This window comes from Leopardus geoffroyi, chromosome C1 (genome assembly GCF_018350155.1).
Source record: "Leopardus geoffroyi isolate Oge1 chromosome C1, O.geoffroyi_Oge1_pat1.0, whole genome shotgun sequence".
In the NCBI taxonomy this organism is placed as follows: domain Eukaryota; kingdom Metazoa; phylum Chordata; class Mammalia; order Carnivora; family Felidae; genus Leopardus; species Leopardus geoffroyi.
Genome location: NC_059328.1, coordinates 75,652,686 through 75,674,277, shown reverse-complemented (window position 1 = coordinate 75,674,277; position 21,592 = coordinate 75,652,686). Strand labels below are relative to the sequence as shown.

At 39.2% G+C, this 21,592-nt stretch overlaps 1 protein-coding gene across 1 annotated transcript; it reads left to right on the top strand.

Moving 5' to 3' along the window:
- The first annotated feature begins 410 nt into the window (after positions 1-410).
- On the top strand, positions 411-21,033 carry LOC123598197 (guanylate-binding protein 6-like). The gene is made up of 11 exons (XM_045478190.1): positions 411-560; positions 8,722-8,938; positions 10,160-10,287; positions 12,713-12,822; positions 13,024-13,220; positions 15,081-15,326; positions 16,208-16,488; positions 17,195-17,407; positions 19,135-19,237; positions 19,560-19,753; positions 20,745-21,033. The coding sequence occupies exons 2-11, from the start codon at positions 8,749-8,751 to the stop codon at positions 20,994-20,996; spliced, it is 1,914 nt and encodes a 637-aa protein (XP_045334146.1). The 5' UTR covers positions 411-560; positions 8,722-8,748; the 3' UTR covers positions 20,997-21,033.
- The last annotated feature ends 559 nt before the right edge of the window (positions 21,034-21,592 follow it).

Here is a 21,592-nt window from a genome sequence, read left to right as displayed (position 1 = left end):
AAATTCTAAAAGGTTTGTTCATTTTGCATGGACACTATATCTTGGGGAACATGTTTTAAATGTTAAAAGCTCTCCACTAACAAAAGAACCCAGGAATTCCCACTAAGGGAAAAACAGTTGAAATATTCTTGTTTTATACAGCTTTGCTGACATTTGTGTCATGAATTTTCTGTTTTTCCTGTGTGCTAAGGAAACTTAAGCCAAACGAGAGAGATATATGGAGAACAGAGGCCAGGAAAACACTCCAAGATGGGGAAGACAAAAGGAAGTTGATGGAGTGTGTTTACTAAAAAGCCTGACTGTTGAGTAACTGTGGGGTTTCCCTAACCCCATCTCATCATGCACCAAACAACCATATTCACGCCCGAGGCTACTGATTCAGGGTGCCTGAATCGCTTTTACTTTCAATTTCAGTTTTAACACATGATTAAAACAGTAGCAATGTCTAACTTCCTCAGTTTTTTCAAGCTTTTATAAAGAAGGGACAGAAAGGTGAAGGATCAAGTGAGCAAGCCACGAGCAGCTGAGAACTCTTCTTGGACCGTAGTGCTGAAGAGCAGGTATGCACATCTTCTTTCACATGCAACGTTGTCTTGAACTCAGGACCTGATTTCTGGTTCAAAGTGACAAGGGAGGAATGAGCAGGAAGGGCAGGTTGCCTTTTGTCTGGCCCATAGGGGTCTGTGGCTGGCTTTAGTGTTGGGGTAGCTTAGCTTCTCCGTTTGAAACAGTAGCAGCTGCAAAGTGACAGCCAGGCACACCGTGTCTCCCTGGATGTGCTGCTTCCAGAACAATGTCAGCCAGGGCAGCTGCAAGTAGAGTGGGCCAAGCCCCCATGGGAGCCTCCCTAGTTTACTTTTATCAGGCTCTGTAACAGGCATTAGAATCCATAGGACAAGATAGTGCCCATCAAGGAGCTTCTAGGCAATGATAATCTAAAAGAGATAGTTTCTCTCTAATCTTTCTATTAGTCATACGTAAGAAAGCTTGAGATTGAGAGTTCTGTTTAGTCTCCATGTAGAAATAAATTCAGTTCCCACATCACTGGTCTTTATTAGTTAAAAATAACTATCTTGTCAAGTCTGTCTGTCTCTGTTGCCCTCTGATGTTTGTTGGCTTATTTTTCACAAGAACATCAGAGTCACCTGTGCCGTTTGGTAAATGTGTAGAATCTGGGTGTAATGGTATTTTTTTTAATGATTTATTTTGAGGGGCAGGTGGGGTGGGGGGAGAAGCGTAGAGAGAAAGGGAGACTGAGAATCTCAAGCAGGCTCTGTGCTGTCAGCGCAGAGCCTGATTTGGGGCTCCAATCCATGAATTGTGAGATCATGACCTGAGCCAAAATCAAGAGTCGGATGCTTAACCAATTGAGCCACTCAGGTTCCCCTAGAATCTGGGTTTAACAATTTCTTCAGATGATTCTTCATGTACATCGAATTTTGAAAACCAGTCCTGAACAGGATCCAATGGCTATTCATTTGAAATTACAAGTTCTGTGGCTCATTCACAGCTAAGAACCCACACACCTGTTTTCATAACGTTGTTCAATAGTTCCATCACATCTTCCTCAGCTTCCTCTAATCTTCACTCGAAAGAGGGGACTGTAAGTTTCAGTCGTTAGAATGGAGCTATTTGAGGCGGGCATTTTACTTCCACATTCTCTGCTCCCCACACTGAAGAAGCAGACAAAAGGAAGTAGTACAGGGCAGCCTGTTTGAACTTGCCTACTGTTTTGATCCGACAAAAAATTTATATGGTGGCCTCGTTTCTTAGTAATCTATAGTTTACAGAGCATGTCGAAATGCATAGCCCAATGGACCAAATTGCTCAATGCAATTGTTATAATCTCCATTTATTCAGCAAACGTACACTGAAGTCCTATTTTGTGCTGCATGCTATGCTAAGATAAAAGCTTATGGCATCTAGTTTAATTATCAAAATATCCTCTAGGTTGGACCTATAATTGTATTCCCATTACCCCTATAATTGTCTTTAAAAACTTAGGTATAGCTAGGTGAGGCTCCTTGTTTAAGGGCCCATAAGTAGTATATGACAGAGTTGGTGTTAGATGCATTTTGAATATGTGACATATTAATAGAAAACTGAATATTTGAGACATTTGAATATTCATCATAGCATGCTTACACATTCTGATTATGAAAAATATCTAGATATTATCAACTGAGAAAAGGAAGTAAAATTGAAAAAGAACAAAGGCCTTTATTTGCGGTCTCAGAATTGCAATTTGGGGAGCACAGTTTCTTTTCTTTTTTTTTTTTTTTTTTTTTTTCAACGTTTATTTATTTTTGGGACAGAGAGAGACAGAGCATGAATGGGGGAGGGGCAGAGAGAGAGGGAGACACAGAATCGGAAACAGGCTCCAGGCTCTGAGCCATCAGCCCAGAGCCCGACGCGGGGCTCGAACTCACGGACCGCGAGATCGTGACCTGGCTGAAGTCGGACGCTTAACCGACTGCGCCACCCAGGCGCCCCTTTCTTTTTTTTTTAATATAATTTATTGTCAAGTTAGCTAACACTGAGTGTGTACTTGGTTTTGGGAGTAGATTGTGCTCTTGGTTTTGGAAGTAGATTCCCGTGATTCATTGCTTACATACAACACCCAGTGCTCACCCCAACAGGTGTCCTCCTTAATACGTATCACCCATTTTCCCCTCTCTCCTGCCCTACCCCCCCCCCCCATCAGTCCTCAGTTTGTTCTCTGTATTTAAGAGTCTCTTACGGTTTGCTTCCCTCTCTGTTTGTAACTATTTTTCCCGTTCCCCTCCCCCATGGTCTCCTGTTAAGTTTCTCAAGTTCCACATATGAGTGAAAATATATGATATCTGTCTTTCTCTGACTTATTTCACTTAGCATAATACCCTCCAGTTCCATCCATGTTGCTGCAAATGGCAGGATTTCATTCTTTCTCATTGCCAAGTAGTATTCCATTATATATATAAACCACATCTTCTTTATCCATTCATCAGTTGATGGACATTTAGACTCTTTCCATGATTTGGCTATTGTTGAAAGCACTGCTATAAACATTGGGGTACATGTGCCCCTATGAATCAATACTCCTATATCCTTTGGATAAATTCCTAGTAGTGCTATTGCTGGGTCGTAGGGTAGTTCTATTTTTAATTTTTTGAGGAACCTCCGCACTGTTTTCCAGAGCAGCTGTACCAGTTTGCATTCCCAACAACAGTGCAAGAGGGTTCCCATTTCTCCACATCCTTGCCAGCATCTGTTGTTTCCTGAGTTGTTAATTTTAGCCATTCTGACAGGTGTGAGGTGGTATCTCAATGTGCTTTTGATTTGTATTTCTCTGATGATGAGTGATGTTGAGCATCTTTTCATGTGTCTGTTAGCCATCTGGATGTCTTTGGAAAAGTGTCTGTTCATGTCTTCTGCCCATTTCTTCACTGGATTATTTGTTTTTCCAGTGTTGAGTTTGGTAAGTTCTTTATAGATTTTGGATACTAACCCTTTATCCAACATGTCATTTGCAACTATCTTCTCCCCTTCCGTTGGTTGCCTTTTAGTTTTGTTGATTGTTTCCTTTGTAGCACAGAAGCTTTTTATCTTGATGAGGTCCCAATAGTTCATTTTTGGGGAGCACAGATTCTAAACTGACCAGAAAGGTGTCCTGGTCATGTGGGAAAAGCAAGGGGTTTTTACAGGAAAGAAGGAAGGGGTAATTATACGATTTAGATAAAGAAGAGAAGAGGGAAAAAAAAAAACAAAAAAACCCTAATTTGGTGCTGACTGTTTAAGCTGCTTCTCATTACTATCTTGCTCATAAGGTTATTGGTGCTATCACATGAAACTGTCCCTGGTATGTATTAACTTTACTAGCCTCATATGATCTAAATGCCAGTTGCTCTATTGAAATTTTATGAGCAATTGCTTGAAAACTATTGCCACTCTGGCCCAATTAGAGAGTTCATTATTTGGAAAAGAAAATGGAGCTTCAAAATGGAGCCTCTTATGTCCAGACATTTTATACAATTCTACAATATCATTAAAAAAAATTGACTATAATGCAATCAAAAATATGCCAGGAGATTAAATTGTACTTTTAATATTTAATTTTTTATATTAAACTTTCCCTTGAAAAACAATTACAAGAGAATCTCATATATCTTTCACCTAGATTTATCCGCTGGTGACATTTTGCTAGATTTGCTTTATCCCTCATATACATATATGTCTCCCTATATAATATAAAATTACATTTACATTTTTATTTTTATGCTTATTCATAGGAGTAATTTGCAGAAAACCTGACCCTCTCAGCTAAGGACTTCGGCCTGTATCTCTTAAGATTCAGGACATTCTCCTGCTTTCCCTTTTTGAAAGGGAGGCTACACTCTCTAGACTGACCTCATTCCACTCCCAACACTTGTCAATCTGTAGACAAAAGATGAGCACATGGGTCACACGAAAGCATTGGAGAGCACATTTTGTTATGTGATGATGATGAGAAAGCTACCATAGGTTACAGATAAAGGACTTTACAGGATAATCAATGTCTTTGAGGAAGAATATTCTGTCCAGTAAGTGGCTGCAGTAGCATGGACAGAAAAATAGACTGTCCAGTGTTGCTTTTTAAAAACTTTAAAATTGTGATACAAACATATTTAACATAAAATTTCCCAATTTTACCATTTTAAGAGTATTGTTCAGCGACAATAAATACATTCTCATTGTTGTGCAACTATTACCACTACCCATTTCCAGATATTTTTATCATCTCAAATGGAAACTCAGTACCCTTTAAGCAGTAACTCCCCATACCCTCTCCCTTAGGCTCGTGGTAAACACTATTCTACTTTCTGTCTTTATGCATTTGACTATTTTAGGTACCTCTTATTAGTGGGATCATATAGTACTTGTCCTTTGTGTCTGGCTTATTTCACCTAGAATAACGTCTTCAAGGTTCATCAGTGTTGCTACATGTATCAGAATTTCATTCTTTTTACAGCTGAAAAATATTCCATTGTATGTATATGCCACATTTTGTTCATCCATCCATCCCTTGATGGACATTTTCACCTTTCGGTTATTGTGAATACTGCTGCTATGAACATTGGTGTACAAATATCTGCTTAAGTCCCTGCTTTTAATACTTTTGTCCATACACTCTGAAGTGGAATTGCCAGTTCAGATGGTAATTCTATGTTCAACTTTTAGGGGAACCACCAAAGGGTTTTCCACAGTGGTTGTAACCATTTTACGTTCCTACCAGGAATGCACAAGTGTTCCAATTTCTCTGTATCCTGGCCAGCACTTGTTGTTTGATGGGTTTTTGGTTGTTTGTTTTTGTTCTCGTTTTGTTAAATAACAGCCACCTTAATGGGTGTGAAATTGTCCTTTATTGTGGTATGATTTGCATTCCCATGATTAGTGATGTTGAGATCTTTTCATGTATCTATTGGCTATTTGTATATCTTCTCTGCAGAAATGTCTGAGTCCTTTGCCCATTTTTGAACTGCATTATTTTTGTTGTTATTATTGAGTTGCAAGAGTTCCTACAGATTCTGGATATTAATCCCTTACCAGATATGTGACATGCGGTTATTCTCTCTTACTCTGTGGTTGCCTTGTTACTCTGTTGATGGTGTCCTTTGATGCACAAAAGTTATTAATTTTGATAAAGTCCTATTTACCATGTTTTCATATTTTGATCATGCCTTTGGTGTCATATCCAAAAAATCATTGTCAAATCCAGTGTCATGAAGGTTTTCTCCTGTGTTTTCTTCTAAGAGTTTTTATAGTCTTAGCTCTTATGTTTAAGTCTTTGATATATTTTGAATTAAATTTTATATTTGGTGTTAAAGAAATGATCCAACTTCATTCTTTTGTGTGTGAATATCACATTTACCCAGCACCACTGCGCTTTCCCCACTGGATGATCTCAGCATGCTTGTCAAAAATCATTTGGCCATATATGGGAGAGTTGACTTCTGGTCTCTTTGTTCTATTCTATTGGTCTGTGTGTCTATCTTTATGCCACTGTGACTGGACCAATTTTGTTTACATCTCATTTTCCTGATTTACCTTAGTTCTTTGTGGTTTCCTTTAGCCTTTTGAGCATATTTAAGAAAATTACTTTAGTCTTTGCCTAGAACACATGCAATGCTTGTGTTTCTTCAGGGATGTTTTCTGCCACATTTATTTAAATCACTTTCTTTGAATGGGCCATATATTCCTGTTTCTCTATATGCCTTGTGATTTTTGTTGTTGCTGTTGAAAACTGGTCATTTATAGAAGAAGCTACCTTCTCCATTTTTTGCATATTGGTTTTGTGCCAAGGAAATCTTTTGCTAATTAGCGGGGTCTTGGTCTTGAGCCTTAGGAATAACCTAGGGAGAAATCTTAAAGTCTTTTTAGGTCTTTTCTGAGTATGCATCTTCCCTGAGCTTTAGTGTGGCTTTTTTCAATTTTCTCAGATACATGCTGCTTTTAAATGTCTCAATTTCCCTCAGAATCTCCTCTTGGGGCCTTTTATGGTCTATTGTTTGTCTCCACCCTGAAAAGGAAACAATTCTACTTCTCCTCTCAACACTCTATTCTCACTACTTCACTTCTGGTCACCACATGTATGGGCAATTTTCCACACCAAGCAACTGTGATACAAACTGTCTGAGGTCAGTGCATGCCTACAGGTTAAGGTCTCAAGACTGGCCCTACTTCAGATGACAATTGCAAGTCCAGGGTGTAACGTGTGCTCTGACTGGCTATGTTTGCCATCCCTACCCCAGGCTCAATGATTTGGTAAAATAGCTTATAGAGCCCAGGAAAAAGAGTTTACTCAATAGTTTACTGGTTTAGAAAGAGAGAGAGAGAGAGAGAGAGAGAGAGAGAGAGAGAAGAAAGAAAGAAAGAAAGAAAGAAAGAAAGAAAGAAAGAAAGAAGGAAAGAAAGAAAGAAAGAAAGAAAGAAACAAAGAAAGAAACAAAGAAAGAAAGGAGGAAAGAAAGAAAAAACGAGAGAAAAGAAAAAAAGACGGAAGGAAGAAAGGAAGGAAAGAAGGAAAAAGAAAAAGGATACAACCCAGGAAGAACAAGACAAAAAAGCTGCATAGGGCAAGGTATCAAGGGTGTGAAACATCCATGCTCTCTCTGGGAACACCACTCTCTGAGCACCTGCACATGTTCACCAACCTAGAAGCCCTTTAAACCCCTTCAGCTAGGGTTTTTTAATAGAGTCCTCACTAAATAGCCACAATTGATTAAATCATCAGCCTCCGGTGATTAGCTCAACCTTCAGGCCTCCTTTCCCCTCCCCTGGGAGATGAGGCTGAAATTTCTAACTTTCTAGTCACATGCTTTGTTACCCGAGCAACCAGCCTTTGTGGTTTTCCAGGGTATCTCCAAAGTTAACTCATTAACATAACCTTGGGTGTGGTTGAAAGGTGCTTGTTATGTATGACAAAAGACAACTTTTTTCACCTTCTTTACTCCGGGACTATTTTAGGAACCAAAGACAAAAGAGCAAATATTATAACAAAAGATACTTCATCACTTGGAAAATTAAAAGTGTTTTGGAAGCTGTGTGTCAAGAGCAGGGACAAAGACCAAATATATACTTCTTATTATACATCGCAATATCACACACTCATAATATCTTGCCAGAGGGGTCCACAGGTGAATCTCCAGCAGCTTTCCCTAGGAATGCCCATTGCTTCTCCTTGCCAGAGATCCCAATTAGGTGAAACAAAGACCAGTAGTCCTTCAGGCAGCTTGGAACAGATTAGAACATTATAAACTCAGTGTGTTCTGTTCCATCTAGTCTAAAGGAGGGAGATATGAACTGAACTATTGCCTAAGATGGTCTGTTTTATGTCTTCACGGGTGATCTCTTGCCCCAGGCAACTGCAGATCCATCTCTCTGCAGCTTTCATGAGCAATGCCAATGAAATCAATGCCAATGCTTCTTTCCATCTGACATCCAAGTTATACCACTACATCCCCATCCTCTGCCCCTGCCTGAGATCCATGTGAGATGAACCAGAGACCTGAGGAGGTAGCCCCCAGACAGATTAGAACACTGTGAACAAAGTCTGCTCTGTTGTCTCTGGGTCAAGGGAGAAAATTGGGAACTGGGTTACCACCCCTTCCAGACCAAGACTATACCACACCGGGGACAGTGTGGGCCAAGGGCAAGCAAAAACACTACAGAATTTCCTACCATTTTTAATGTGGCATTTTCTTGATTGGGTGTTTGCTTGGTTGCTTTAGGTCTTTCACTGTTTTCACAGTACTATAAAGTTATTCTAGCCAATATTTTGATTATTTTTGATATCTCCTTAGGGAAATAAGAACTTAGAGCTTCCTAGCTTGCCATTTTGCTCAATTGTCTAGGCTTGATCCTGGCTGTATGACTTACTCAGCTTTTGTGAGACATATTTATCTTATTTGCAAAGTGGGCACAATAATTGCTAACTTGTAAGTTCTCGGAAGTATCAATGAGGCTGGGTATGTGTCACAGGGGTTGGTATATTGTAGGCCCTCAGTGCATAGTAACAATGGCTTGAATTCTATTATTACTATTGAAGCAAAACTTTGGAGTATACCCTATGTTTCATCACTAATGTTAATTGTAGGTTACATTTTTGTCCCATAGAAAGTACAGAAGTTTCACCTACTCCTATATTGATGGATGCTTTTGGTAACTCGAAGTCAGAAAATGACTCTGAAATCTTATTTCTACTAGGAGACTTTTCCAGGTTGGCAGGTTGCCATGGCATCTGGACCCAATATGATGGCCCCCATTTGTCTGGTGGAAAACAACAATATGCAGCTGTCAGTGAACCAGAGAGCTATACAGATTCTTGAACAGATTTCTCAACCAGTAGTGGTGGTGGCCATTGTAGGACTATATCGTACAGGCAAATCCTACTTGATGAATCGTCTTGCAGGACAGAACAGAGGTGAGTGTTGTATTGAGTCTGGGGCAAATTGATTAACTCTACCTATATCTCAGATCCTTATTTTTCTTCCCCAGTCACAAGAAAGGAGAACCAAACTCCTCTCAATAAACCAAACTTCCAATTCTAATTCTCACCACTAAATTACTCTTATTATAATTACTCATAATAATCTGTTATCATACTGTTTTACTGCTGTTAAGGAAAATCTCTCCTGGCAATGCTCAGGATCCTACCTTCTTTTACCTGACCAAATACTGGGCTCTTATAATTGTATCTCCTTTCTCTCTTGAAACATATTTTCTTTTTGTATGGGATATTCCCATCAACATATAAACATGTTTGAATATCTATTGAGGAGGGGTGGAATCAGAAAAATGTTCATGGTTAGCTCAGAAGGCTGACCTACAGCCTACCCAGTTTCAATAAGTATCAAATATGTACTGGCTGCTACATTCTTAAAGGGTTTCATGACTGCCTGTTCATCTCACCCATACTTAATATTGAACTGAATGACAAGCCCCAGAAAATCTTGTGAAAGTTTTATGAGTAGAAATTCAAAGAAACATTTATGATCTAATACTCCCTGCGTGTCCCCTCCCTCGTGAACACTGAGCATATAACCACCAAGTTCACATCGCAAAAATGTGGCTCTTTCTGTCCCTGGGTCCTGTCCCCATGCTACGTGAATGAACTTACTAAGATGCACCATAAAACTTCTCAAGAATTCTTTCTTGACTGTTGTGCTCAATGATCCTGCAACATCCATCATCTTAAAAATCTTTCCTAGATTTCACACCCCATTGTAGCTACCAAACCTCCTCCCCCCACCTCTTTTTTAATCACTTTGGCAAAAAATATGATCTCAATTTCCTTTTTCCACTTTTTATTCTCCCATGTTTCTCTTTAATCCACTGCTCTCTGGCTTTGCATCTCACCATTCTTTCAAAATGCCTGTTATGGTTATCAATGATCTCCACTCTTTGCTGATTCATGAATGCCTCTGTCTCCATCATGAGCACTTGACTGGCATCATTCTCATAGTTAACGTCCCCTCCTCCTTGAAACAGAATGCCACACAAAGTAGGACATTCTTGAGGAACTCGAGAAAGAGCCATCTTATATGCTGGGGCACTTACATTACAGAAAGTCTGACTTTGTGACCCTTTGGCTGTTCAGATTGTCTCCTGTCACTGTATGTTGCCTTCTGCCCTCCCCTTGCAGGTTTCCCTCTGGGCTCTACAGTGCAGTCTAAAACCAAGGGCATCTGGATGTGGTGTGTGCCTCACCCCTCCAAGCCAAACCACACCCTGGTCCTTCTGGATACTGAGGGCCTGGGTGATGTGGAAAAGGTAAGGCAGAGTGTCATACATAAATCCTTTTTATTCTGGATTTGCTCTTGACCCCTTCACGATATTTTATAATTTAACTGCTGTGATCTATTTGCAAAATCTAGAAATCCAAGTATAGTAAATGAGGCATGCTGGTTTGTTAGAATCTCACTTCTAGGTAAGATATTATGGTATATTAGATAAAATATTTTATTTCTTGGCACTGGGTCAATTATTTGATTACGTTTAAGGAATAATTATTGAATAGCTGAATGGCAGCCTCTTGGCTTAGAACTATAGATATTTGTCACCACAGTAAAGGTCCTGCTCTCAAAACATCTTCAGTCCAGTTTGGAAGACCCCAAATATGCCGTCAGATTTAATAAAATATGATTGAGAAAGAAGCAGGTTGGAGACAGGAAAAAGTTGCACAGCAACGCAATTACTAACTTCTGTCAGTTCCATGGGAGTTATGTGGCTGCGATGGCTCTTTCGAGTTATCTTGAGTTAGAACAAGGGTGCTGATAAATCACTAAAAGAGTGTTCTAGAAGCCTTTCTAATTAAAAGGAGTGGCATTTGGGAGCTGTCTTCCATCAGCACTCCCACTAGCTGGGAGAACAAGTCCTTCGATGTTATAAGGTGATCCAGGCAGCACACCATAGTTTGCACCACAGACTATTAAGCATAAGGGTGCCTTGGCAGGAAAGAGGAAGAAACATCAGTTCTCTCCCAAGAGATAAAATATTTCTTTCTTTCTTTCTTTTTAATGTTTATTTATTTTTGAGAGAGATAACACAGAGAGAGGGAGACACAGAACCTGAAGCAGGCTCCAGGCTCTGAGCTGTCAGCACAGAACCTGACCTAGTGTTGGAACTCATGAACCGCGAGATCATGACCTGAGCCCAAGTCGGACACTGAACCTACTGAGCCACCCAGGCGCCCCAGGAAATATTTCTGATGCATCTGCCAGATGAAATGTGTATTTGAGGTGTGGAGTTAAGAGTCAGGTTTACATTTCCTGTTGTGAACTGCCCAAAGAGCATTCTAGAATTCTTTGAGATACCTCTGAATATGCTGGTTCTATAGAAGCATGTGTTTGCTCTATAACAGACATTTGTCAGATGGATTTTTGGTATTTTAGTTTTCTACCAAAGGGTGAAATGAATAATTTCTCCTTTTGTGCCTTACTTTGAGACTTACTTGGAAATGGTATCTAAATTTCTGTAGCCCTCCATTTCTGCCCAAAGTAGACTTAGAAATTCTGTGTTTATTTATTTTTTATTAGTTATTTTATTTGTGGAAAACAGTATGGAGGTTTCTCAAAAAGTTAAAAGTAGAAATACGTTTCAATAATTCTACTACTATGTATTTACCCCCAAAAAAGATGAAAACAGTGTTTATGATAGCATTATTTACAATAGCCAAGATATGGAACAATGTAAGAGCCCATTAATAGACAGAGAGATAAGGAAGATGTGATATATATACACAATGGAATATTACAAAGACATAAAAAGGATAAGATTGTGCCATTTGCAACAAAATGGATTGACCTAGAGAGTATAACGCTAAGTGAAATAAGGCTGAGAAAGACAAATACCATATGATTTTACTCATATATGGAAACCAAAACACACACACACACACACACACAAATTACCAAACAAAAAGCAGAATCAGACCTGCTGAGAACAAACTGATTCTGTGTTTCTTCATGTCTGTATTCTACCAATTCTTGAACACTCAGCTCAAGACTTCCAGTGAGCCTTCATAATGTATACTCTTTCTCCAACTTTCATAGCTCTGCTCTTCCTTGATAAAATTCTAAATTTTCATTTAATATTGCAGCTATAGGTTCGACCACTTACATACCTTACTAAGATGTAAGGTTACTAAAACTTTTTATATTGTCATTTTTGTTACATTCATTGTTACGGATGTTTGTCACCACTTTGAAATAGTCATCTTGAAAGTAACAGTTGCCATTTTCAAGTTTGCTTTTAAATATAAGAACAATGGGAAACATTCAGTAGCTCCCGATAAACATTTGTTGAATTTAACCGAATATAATTTGAATCCCCAGTTATGGCAATTATGGTGTATTTTATATAGCTATATATAAAATGAATAAATGAATTGAATACTTAATTGCATACCAGGTAATGTGCTAGTTTTTCTATATATGTTCCTTTATTTTCTCCAATTGAGGGAAAAGAAAGCTCTGTGAAGATGAGAATCTTTGTATATATGAAAAAAGTCACACTCACAAGGAATGTCTTTATAATTGTCAAAGTTGGTATCTGTATTTATGTCTGTTTTCAAAGTTATTTCTTTGCATGACAAGTATGTTAGCTGAAATAATAAATGAGAGACTGACAAAATAAGTGTCTGAATGAATTTCTAACGAACAAAGTCCTAAAACTCTTGCTCGAATGTGCTTTGCAGGGTGACCCTAAGAATGATTCCTGGATCTTTGCCCTGGCTGTGCTTCTGTGCAGCACTTTTGTCTACAACAGCTTGGGCACCATCAACCACCAGGCCCTGGAGCAGCTGCAGTATCCTTTAACGAAACAAAGCACCATGTTTCATTAGGTTTATGGGAACAGAGATCAAGTTAGTTTCTCTTTCCCTGCCACTTCGTTGCCTCTGGTGGACCCAAGGGGACCCAGGACAAAAGGAAGTGTTCATAGTAACTTTTTGTTCGAGAAATGTGGGAATTTGGGTTACGAACTTCTTCTTCCTTAACTGAGCCCTAGTTATGTGACAGAGCTCACAGAACTAATCAGGACAAAGTCCTCTCCAAAAGAGGATGGAACAGAAGATTCCACAGAGTTTGTGAGTTTCTTTCCAGACTTCATCTGGACTGTGCGGGATTTCACCCTGGAGCTGAAGTTAAATGATGATCCTATCACAGAAGATGAGTACCTGGAGAATGCCTTGAAGCTGATTCCAGGTATCAGAGCATGGCCTGGGTAGTGGGTAGTCCAGCAGAGGGTGGGAGCTCTTAAACACAGACCATTATCTTTGGGGTTGCACTTGTGTTCAAGACCTGAATGAAGTCTATGGAAATGGTGACTTGAAGATGGGTTGAAAAGCTCCAGGGACTGGAGTTTAAGTTCACTTAAGAAAAGCAGAGCCTAGGCTAGGGTGAGATTATTCAACACTGATTTGTTCTTTAATCAATTGCTAATTTAGCTACCAGATTACAACGGGTGCTTAAACATTCCAAAGACCAGATACATGTACCTTATTTTGGCTTCTGTTTTTCTGTGTTGAAGAATACAACTGACTAGATGCTTGTTATGTGTGAAATTACAAGGAAAATCAATGTGTCACCATATACACAACATATTTCCATAAAAAATATACTTCACACAGATATTAATCTTCTCAAAGAAGGATATAATTTTCTAATGTCTGTATGAATATATCACATATAAAAATGACGATGTGTTCTAAATAAACCTGAAGAAGTTTGTCTTATCAGTCTATGCCTTTTCAATATTTCTGATAATTATCAGAACATTTATCTTACTTTCTATGTCATAGTTTTCTCTTAATTCCCACATATTTATCCATGATATAATTTTGAAATGATAAATTACTTGAATAGGTTACATTTATAATGATGTATATATCTCATTAAATCTTGAGAAAATTACCAATTCTGATTTATCCATTCTTGCTTTTGTTTTCCTTTTCTTTTTAATTTTTTTAAATGTTTATTCATTTTTGAGAGACAGAAACAGAGCATGAGTGGGGGAGGGGCAAAGAGAGGGAGACACAGAATCTGAAGGAAGATCCAGGCTCTGAGCTGTCAGCACAGAGCCTGATGTGGGGCTGGAACTCACAAACCACGAGATCATGACCTGAGCCGAAGTCGGACCCCCCAACTGACTGAGCCACCCAGGCGCCCCTTTCATTTTTCTACTTATACTTTCCCAAAACATTTAATGAGAGATTGCCTAGGCAGAAGAGCCAGGCTGTTAAATCGAGTGTGGTCCTTTACCTCAAGAAGTTTGTAGAGTAGTGTTGACATCCTAAAATTACATTTTAGTTACATTTATTCTTCAGAGGTTTTTGCTTAAAAAAAAAAAAAAGCTAACATTGTACAAATTATTTTTAGCATCAAATGAGTTTTCCTTAAATAACCAGAGTGTCCTAATATGCCCAATACTTTTGTTCCTAACATTGCTCCATTATCCCTTGTACGTGGCTCTTGGTCCCACAGCTCAATGTCTACATTAGACCAAAAAGTTCCACTTGACCTTTCATTCTTTTAACCATTCATTCAGTAAACACCTAATAAACAACTGCACTACCATTTTCAGGTCTGGAGTTACCAGCGATGGGCTTCTTTCACCTGGATCAGATGTCTCCCCAAATTTCTTTCCAGCATTATATCATTAGTGTGAGTTTGCTGTACAAGGAAGTATTGAATGTCTATGTTAAAGGTGTTGTAAGCATAGAAGACATAAACAATTCTTTGTTGTAAGCAAAGAATTGAAATCCCTGTCATAAAAACCTTCAGCTCCCTTGAGGCACCTGGGTGGCTCAGTTGGTTGAGCATCCAACTCTTGATTTCAGCTCAGATCATGATCCCAGGGTTGTGGGATTGAGCCCTGCATCAGGCTCCGTGCTGAACTGGGGCTTGCTTATTATTCTCTCTCTCTCTCTCCCCCTCCCCCACTCGCGCGTACGTGCACTCTCTTTCTCTCTCAACCCCAAAAAACAAAACAAAACAAAAAAAACCCTTTAGCTCCCTTGCATCAAGACTGTTCCCACAGTAATCTCTGTTGTTCTTATCCCTCAGGCAAGAATCCCAGAATCCAAGCATCCAATCTACCCAGAGAGTGCATCAGGCATTTCTTTCCAAAACGGAAATGTTTTGTCTTTGACCGGCCAACAAATGACACAAAACTCCTAGCCAATATTGAGAATATACCTGAGAATCAACTGGATCCTAAATTCCAGAAACAAGCAAACAATTTTTGTTCTTACATCTTCACCCAGGCAAGGACCAAGACTCTCAGAGAGGGAGTCATGGTCACCGGGAATCGTGAGTCTCCTTTTCCACCATTTCTATGGGGCTTAATATATGTTGAATATATTATATAATGTGTTTTTCGGCATTTTTGTTTGATTCTTTATGGAATTCTGGATATACACACATTCACACTCTATGAGGAGATGCGTGTATCTTATCATCATCTCACTTTTGGGGCTCTACAAACCCCTCTCCAAAATTGTACACTTTGTCACTGATATCTATGGCATCCACTTATTTGAAAGAATCCTTCTCTGATAAAAAAAAATCAATAACTAGGTATAAAAACAGAATGTATTTGGCACCTGGGTGGCTCAGTCAACTAAATGTCTAACTCTTGATCCCAGCTCAGGTCTTGATCTCAGGGTTGTGAGTTCAAGCCCCACATTGGGCTCCATGCGGTCATGAAGCCTAGTTAAAAACAAAACAAAAACAAAAAACAAACAGAATATACTGTATGGATTTTTTTTTCCTCAAGGGAAGTCCTATCTGATAAGTGTTATTTGTTACTTAGAGCATCCCCACAAATCAGTGAAAATCCATTGGAAGCTTCAGAATTAGGAATAAATATAATCTGACTTACCTTGCCTCATCTATCTACCTATATAATTTTTTTGCTTTTAATTTTTAATGGGAAAGTATATTTTCCAGATACCCTTTTAGTATGTTAGATGAAGGTAGATTTTTAAATTGTTTTGGCTGTGTGGCCTGGAAAACCATAAAAATTAAGAGTCAACAGGAAAACAAAGGTGAAGATAGGAGGCAGGGCTCCTGTGGGGGAAGCTGGGGGGATGTGTGTGCACGTACATGACTTCAGAAATGTAGTCTCAGAATCTGGGATCCTGTGGGATGATAATTTGATATTTATCCCTTCAATATCCTGGCTCATTCAGGGTTGAGAACTCTGGTGGTGACCTATGTGGATACCATCAATACTGGGGCGGTGCCTTGTTTGGAGAATGCAGTGACAACTCTAGCCCAGCTTGAGAACTCAGTGGCCGTGCAGAAGGCAGCCGACCACTACAGCGAGCAGATGGCCCAGCGAGTGAGGTTCCCCACAGACACGCTCCAGGAGCTGCTGGATGTGCATGCAGACTGTGAGAGGGAAGCCATTAGGGTGTTCATGGAGCGTTCCTTCAAGGATGAAAATCAGGAGTTCCAGAAGACTCTTGTGGTAATTTGTCTTAGTTTTTACTCTGTGGGTCCTTTCCCTTTGAAGAATGAAGCCTAGAAATACCTTTACTGACCCCATGGCTCATCTCTTACTCAAGGATAAAAAAAATCTGGATTCTCATGGGAAAGAGCGTTTCAAAGGACTACATTTTCTTCTTTCTTTTTTTCTCTGAAACCTGAGGTACTTTATCTAGAAATCTCTCTGATTTCTGAAGCAATGATCAGTACAGATATCCTCCTGATCTGAATACTTCTATGGATTCCAAGCCTGCCCAGAAGACCCAAAAGTCATTCCTGGGCATGGATGCTTTCTTTGAACACAATCCCCTTGTCAGGAAGCAAACTTTCTCTTATCAGATCCTCATTCCAGGCCATGTTCAACTTACATTGCTCCTTGTTGTATCACTGTATCATTGAAGATAAAATCACTGAATGCTACAGCTGCAAGGAACCATAGAGATTAGGTAACACAACTCCAACATTTCAGAAGAACCATGGAGGTTAAGAAACTTTCCCATAGTCTTGCAGGGAGTATTCAAGGTTGTCAGTAAATCAAGTCTTGTGATTCCTGTTTTATTCCATGTCCTTCGCCAACAGAATGCTTTTTTCACGGACCACAGTTAGATCAATCCTTCCACCAGATTCTTTGGAATCTTACCTTTTCCATTCCTTTCTTCTGGTGACATCTCTCTACATTTCCCTTGTAGGAAATCATAAAGGATAAGAAGCAACATTTCTTGCAGCAGAATGAAGAAGCATCGGTTAAATACTGCCAGTCTATGCTTGATCAGCTTTCAAAGGCCCTAATGGAAAATATTTCCATAGGAACTTTTTCTGTTCCTGGAGGGTACAAGCTCTACAGGCAAGCAAAGGAAAGGATTGAATGGAATTATTCACAAGTTCCCAGGAAAGGAGTGAAGGTGAGGAATAAGGGGAGCATGGGGGAGCCTACAGAATAGAGTCACAGGGGTCTCCTGAAAATCTGAGAGGACACCACCAGTTGTGGGTGATAAGACAGCATTGGGATATCATGATAGATTTAGCTTTTAAGGTCCACTATGTGTTATATACTCCTGAAGAGAGTGGAAATGCCCATTCCCAAGAAATGAGTATGGATTTCTGGAATCCACACGAGATAGAAATTACTCATTTCTTCATTTAACAACATGACATTGAATATGCTAAGTGCTGACAATTTACAAGGTAAAGTCAGAGTCTTTGTACTTAAGTATGATCAAAAGTAAGAGAGAAAGTCAAATATACAGATAATTGCAAAGTTATAACCCATATGAACCTATGGAAATGGGCTACATGCGACTTAATCTTATACAGCCATAAAAAGTATGAGATCATGCCATTTGAGACAACATAGATGGACTTAAGGGATATTATGCTGAGTGAAATACATCAGACTGAGAAAGACAAATGCCATATGATTTTGCTCATAAGTGGAATCTTTAAAAAAAGCCCACAAATGAATAAGCAAACAAAAAGCAGAATCACACCTGTAAATACAGACAACAAACTGATGGTTGCCAGATGGGAGGGGGATAAAGGGATAAGCAAAATGGGCAAAGGGGAGTGGGAGGTCCAGGCTTCCAGTTATGGAGTGAATCAGTCATGAGGATGAAAGGCACAGTATAAGGAGTACAGTCAATGATGTTGTAGATATTGTAACAACGATGTACAAGGCTGAAGGTAGCTACACTTTTGGTGAACATAGCATAAGGATAAACCTGTCAAATCACTATGCTCTACACTGGGAACTAAGGTAACATTGTGTGTCAACCACACTCAAATTAAAAAAGAGTAATAAACAAACAAACAAATAAATAAATGCAAATGGGCTACATAGGTTGTGGTAACAAACAATAATAATTTAAAAATAATGATAATAATAATGCAACTAATATATATTAGACTGTTATTTTTTTTTAAAGCTTATTTATTTATTTTGAGAGAGAGATAGACAGAGAAAAAGGAAGGGGCAGAGAGAGAGAAGGAGACAGAGAGAATCCCAAGCAGGCTCTGTACCATCAGCACAGAACCCAATGTTGGGCTCAAACCCACAAACCATTAAATCATGACTTGAGCCAAAGTCAGACGCTTAACTGACTGGGCCACCCAGGTGCTCCTAGACTATTATTTCTTATAGCAATCAAGTAAAGCTGTTTTCCTAGACTCTTTAGCTTAATCCTTCAAACAACCTAAAGAAACATCTACATTTATTGTCAATATTCTACAGATCTGAACTGAGAGGCACAGGCAGGTTAAAATAACTTGCCTAAAGTTAAAGCCAGCAAACAACAGAGGAGATCAACAGTACAAATTAGAGGCAACATTTCCCAGTGAGAAGGCAAACCTATAAAAGCAACAGAGATTATGGATTTACAGAACTGAACATAGTTCTGACTGGCTGGAACCTAGAGTGGGTAGAAGGGAGCAGCACGGGGGGTAGACACTGGAAGGAGACAGGAAGCAGGAGATATGGAGAGTCTCTGGTCACACTACGCAGCTTGAACACTGTAGGGAGCCACCATAGAATTTTAAGCATGAAGCAAAAATGACATGGACATACATACTTGTTTTTTCAGCACTTGTCTCTGTAGTGGAAATCTAAGTTCTTGTCTCCTTCTTGGTTCCTCAGGCAAATGAGGTCCTCCAGAATTTTCTACAATCACAGGCTTCGATAGAGAAATCCATCTGGCAGGCAGATAAAGCCCTTACTGATGGGGAGAAGGCCATAGCAGGTACGGGGCCGGGCTTGGCTCACAATGGCTTGGGTAGGTCCCTCTGTCAGGTGTGAGTGCAAAGCCTTCCTGAAACAAGGAGCTTCCTCTCCTTCTGTGGAACAACTCTGCTAAATCTATAAACAACAAGGAGAGTTGTGTTTGTATGTCAGCCAGATAGGGCCTTTACCCTAATATTCTGAAATGTGCTCCCAATGGTATGGACACGAGGAACGCAGAGATTTTCTGTCTTCCCTTCCAACTTTGTTTTGTCTCTGAGTTCAAGAGGGTAGAGATCAGTCTTCACCTAATTTTCTTCCCTCTTGGAACTTTCCTGGGGCAGTGGAGAGGGCCAGCAAGGAAGCAGCTGAGAAGGAACAGGAGGTGCTAAGACAGCAACTACTGGAGCAGGAACAGCAGATTGAAGCACAACAGAGGAGTCTCCAGGAGAACATAGCTCAACTGAAAGAGAAGATGAAGAGAGAGACAGAAAACATAATAAAAGAACAGAACATGATGTTGGAGCATAAGCTGAAGGTACGTCTGCCCATGGCCTTGGTGCTGCTTGATGGTCCTCCTGGTACCTCAGGAAAGGATGGGTGAAGGTTACAGTGAGCTCATGGAAGGAAGCATCATTGCCATTAATTGCTTGTGACTTATTAAAATCCTGAAACCTTTGAATTCTTCTTCTCCCCCTCCCTCTCTTTCCCCTCTTCCATCTCCTCCCCTCCTCTTCCCCCTCCTTTTCTATAGAAGCCTTTGAATTCCACTCTATATGTAGACTCTAGAGAGTTCAGGATGAGTATGGCCCCTCCAAGCTCTACAAATAGCATTTGGGGGTTTTAAAATGATCTCATGAGGCTTGATTAAACATATATTCAACCATATGATTTAATATGAGTAGCAACTGCTTTACCAAGATCACTGACAATTATCAGAAACCCTACCGCTACCCAAAGACCCTGAGGTAGATATATGCTGACATAAAACTATCAGAAATGTAAAGACTTAAAAACTCAGGGAAGTGACAGCTTCTAAAATTACTCTATTGTCTCCAAGTGTGGATAGTCTACCCAATTTATCAAATGGCATAGGGAGGAAATCACTTATTGTCCATCAGAACATATTTATAACAGATTTCTAGAACAGCTTGTAAGTTCCCTTCATTTCTACTATTTGGGTGACCATAGCAACCCAAGTGGGACTGAGAACTAGTGCAGTCAGACCAAGGCTACCTACCAATTGGCATTTTTTTGGCTGAAAAATGTTACATTTGTCTTTGTGTCAGGTTTAGCATCCTAGCAAAACCTTAGTGGTGTGTGAATTTTAGAAAGGCTTTAAACTATGCTTCCTCTCAATGTTCAGGTCCAAGCCAGGGAGATATTCCTCATTGCAAAATTCTCCTTTCATGCTTGAGTAAGAAAGAATTTTATGAGTAAAACATAGTTTGGCCAAATTTTCAAATACCAAGTGCAAATCTTAAAAAAAATGATAATTTTAAAAATTTTCCTTCTCGCCTTTTATTTAGGTCCAAGAAGATCTGCTCAAAGAAGGATTTAGAAAGAAATCTGAAGAGATGGATGAGGAGATAAGGCAGTTGAAACATACGATTGACATGACTAAAAATAATGAAGCTTCCTGGTTTACACAAGTCTTAGACAGATTTGGCAGTGAGATTATTTCAATATTTGCTTCTCCTGTTCGAGAGTTTGCTTCTCCAGTATCAAGAGTTCTTGATACTGTTGTGAGAACAGTGAGCTCAATTTTTACAAAGAATTAGCTCTCCTTTTAAAGAAATTAAAGAATGTGGCTATATACTCTGGCCTATTTTTAGTGTGTATGCTTTTCACTTTTATTCAGCAAAGTTTCAAATATAAAAAGTACACGCGAGAGGGTGGTGATGACTGGCCTGCATTAGATAGAATAAATGCATGTACATTTTGATATAGCTATATCATTGAGAATTTAAAGCAATGGTCATTGCTGATGGAGAATTTAAAGCAATGATAATAAGGATAATCACTGGACTTAAGACAAGAATGGAGGACACCAGATTTAGGATTTATAGATTTAGGAAATCTACATGTGCAAAATCCACTGAGGCATCATCTTAAATGGCAAAAGATTGCTAAATTAGATTAAATATCTATCTATACAAAGTGGTAGTATAAACTTAACATGTGTATACCCTGGGATACTAGATACTATGTAGTCAATAAATAAATTGATGGTGGAGCTCTATTTGTACAAACATAGAAAAATCTTGAAAATATATTGTAAAGAAGTAAGGTATGAGAGAGTGCATATAATGTGTTCACCATGAAAAATGTATTATGTGTAGTCATACCTATGTACATATAGAATAGCTCTGGGAAA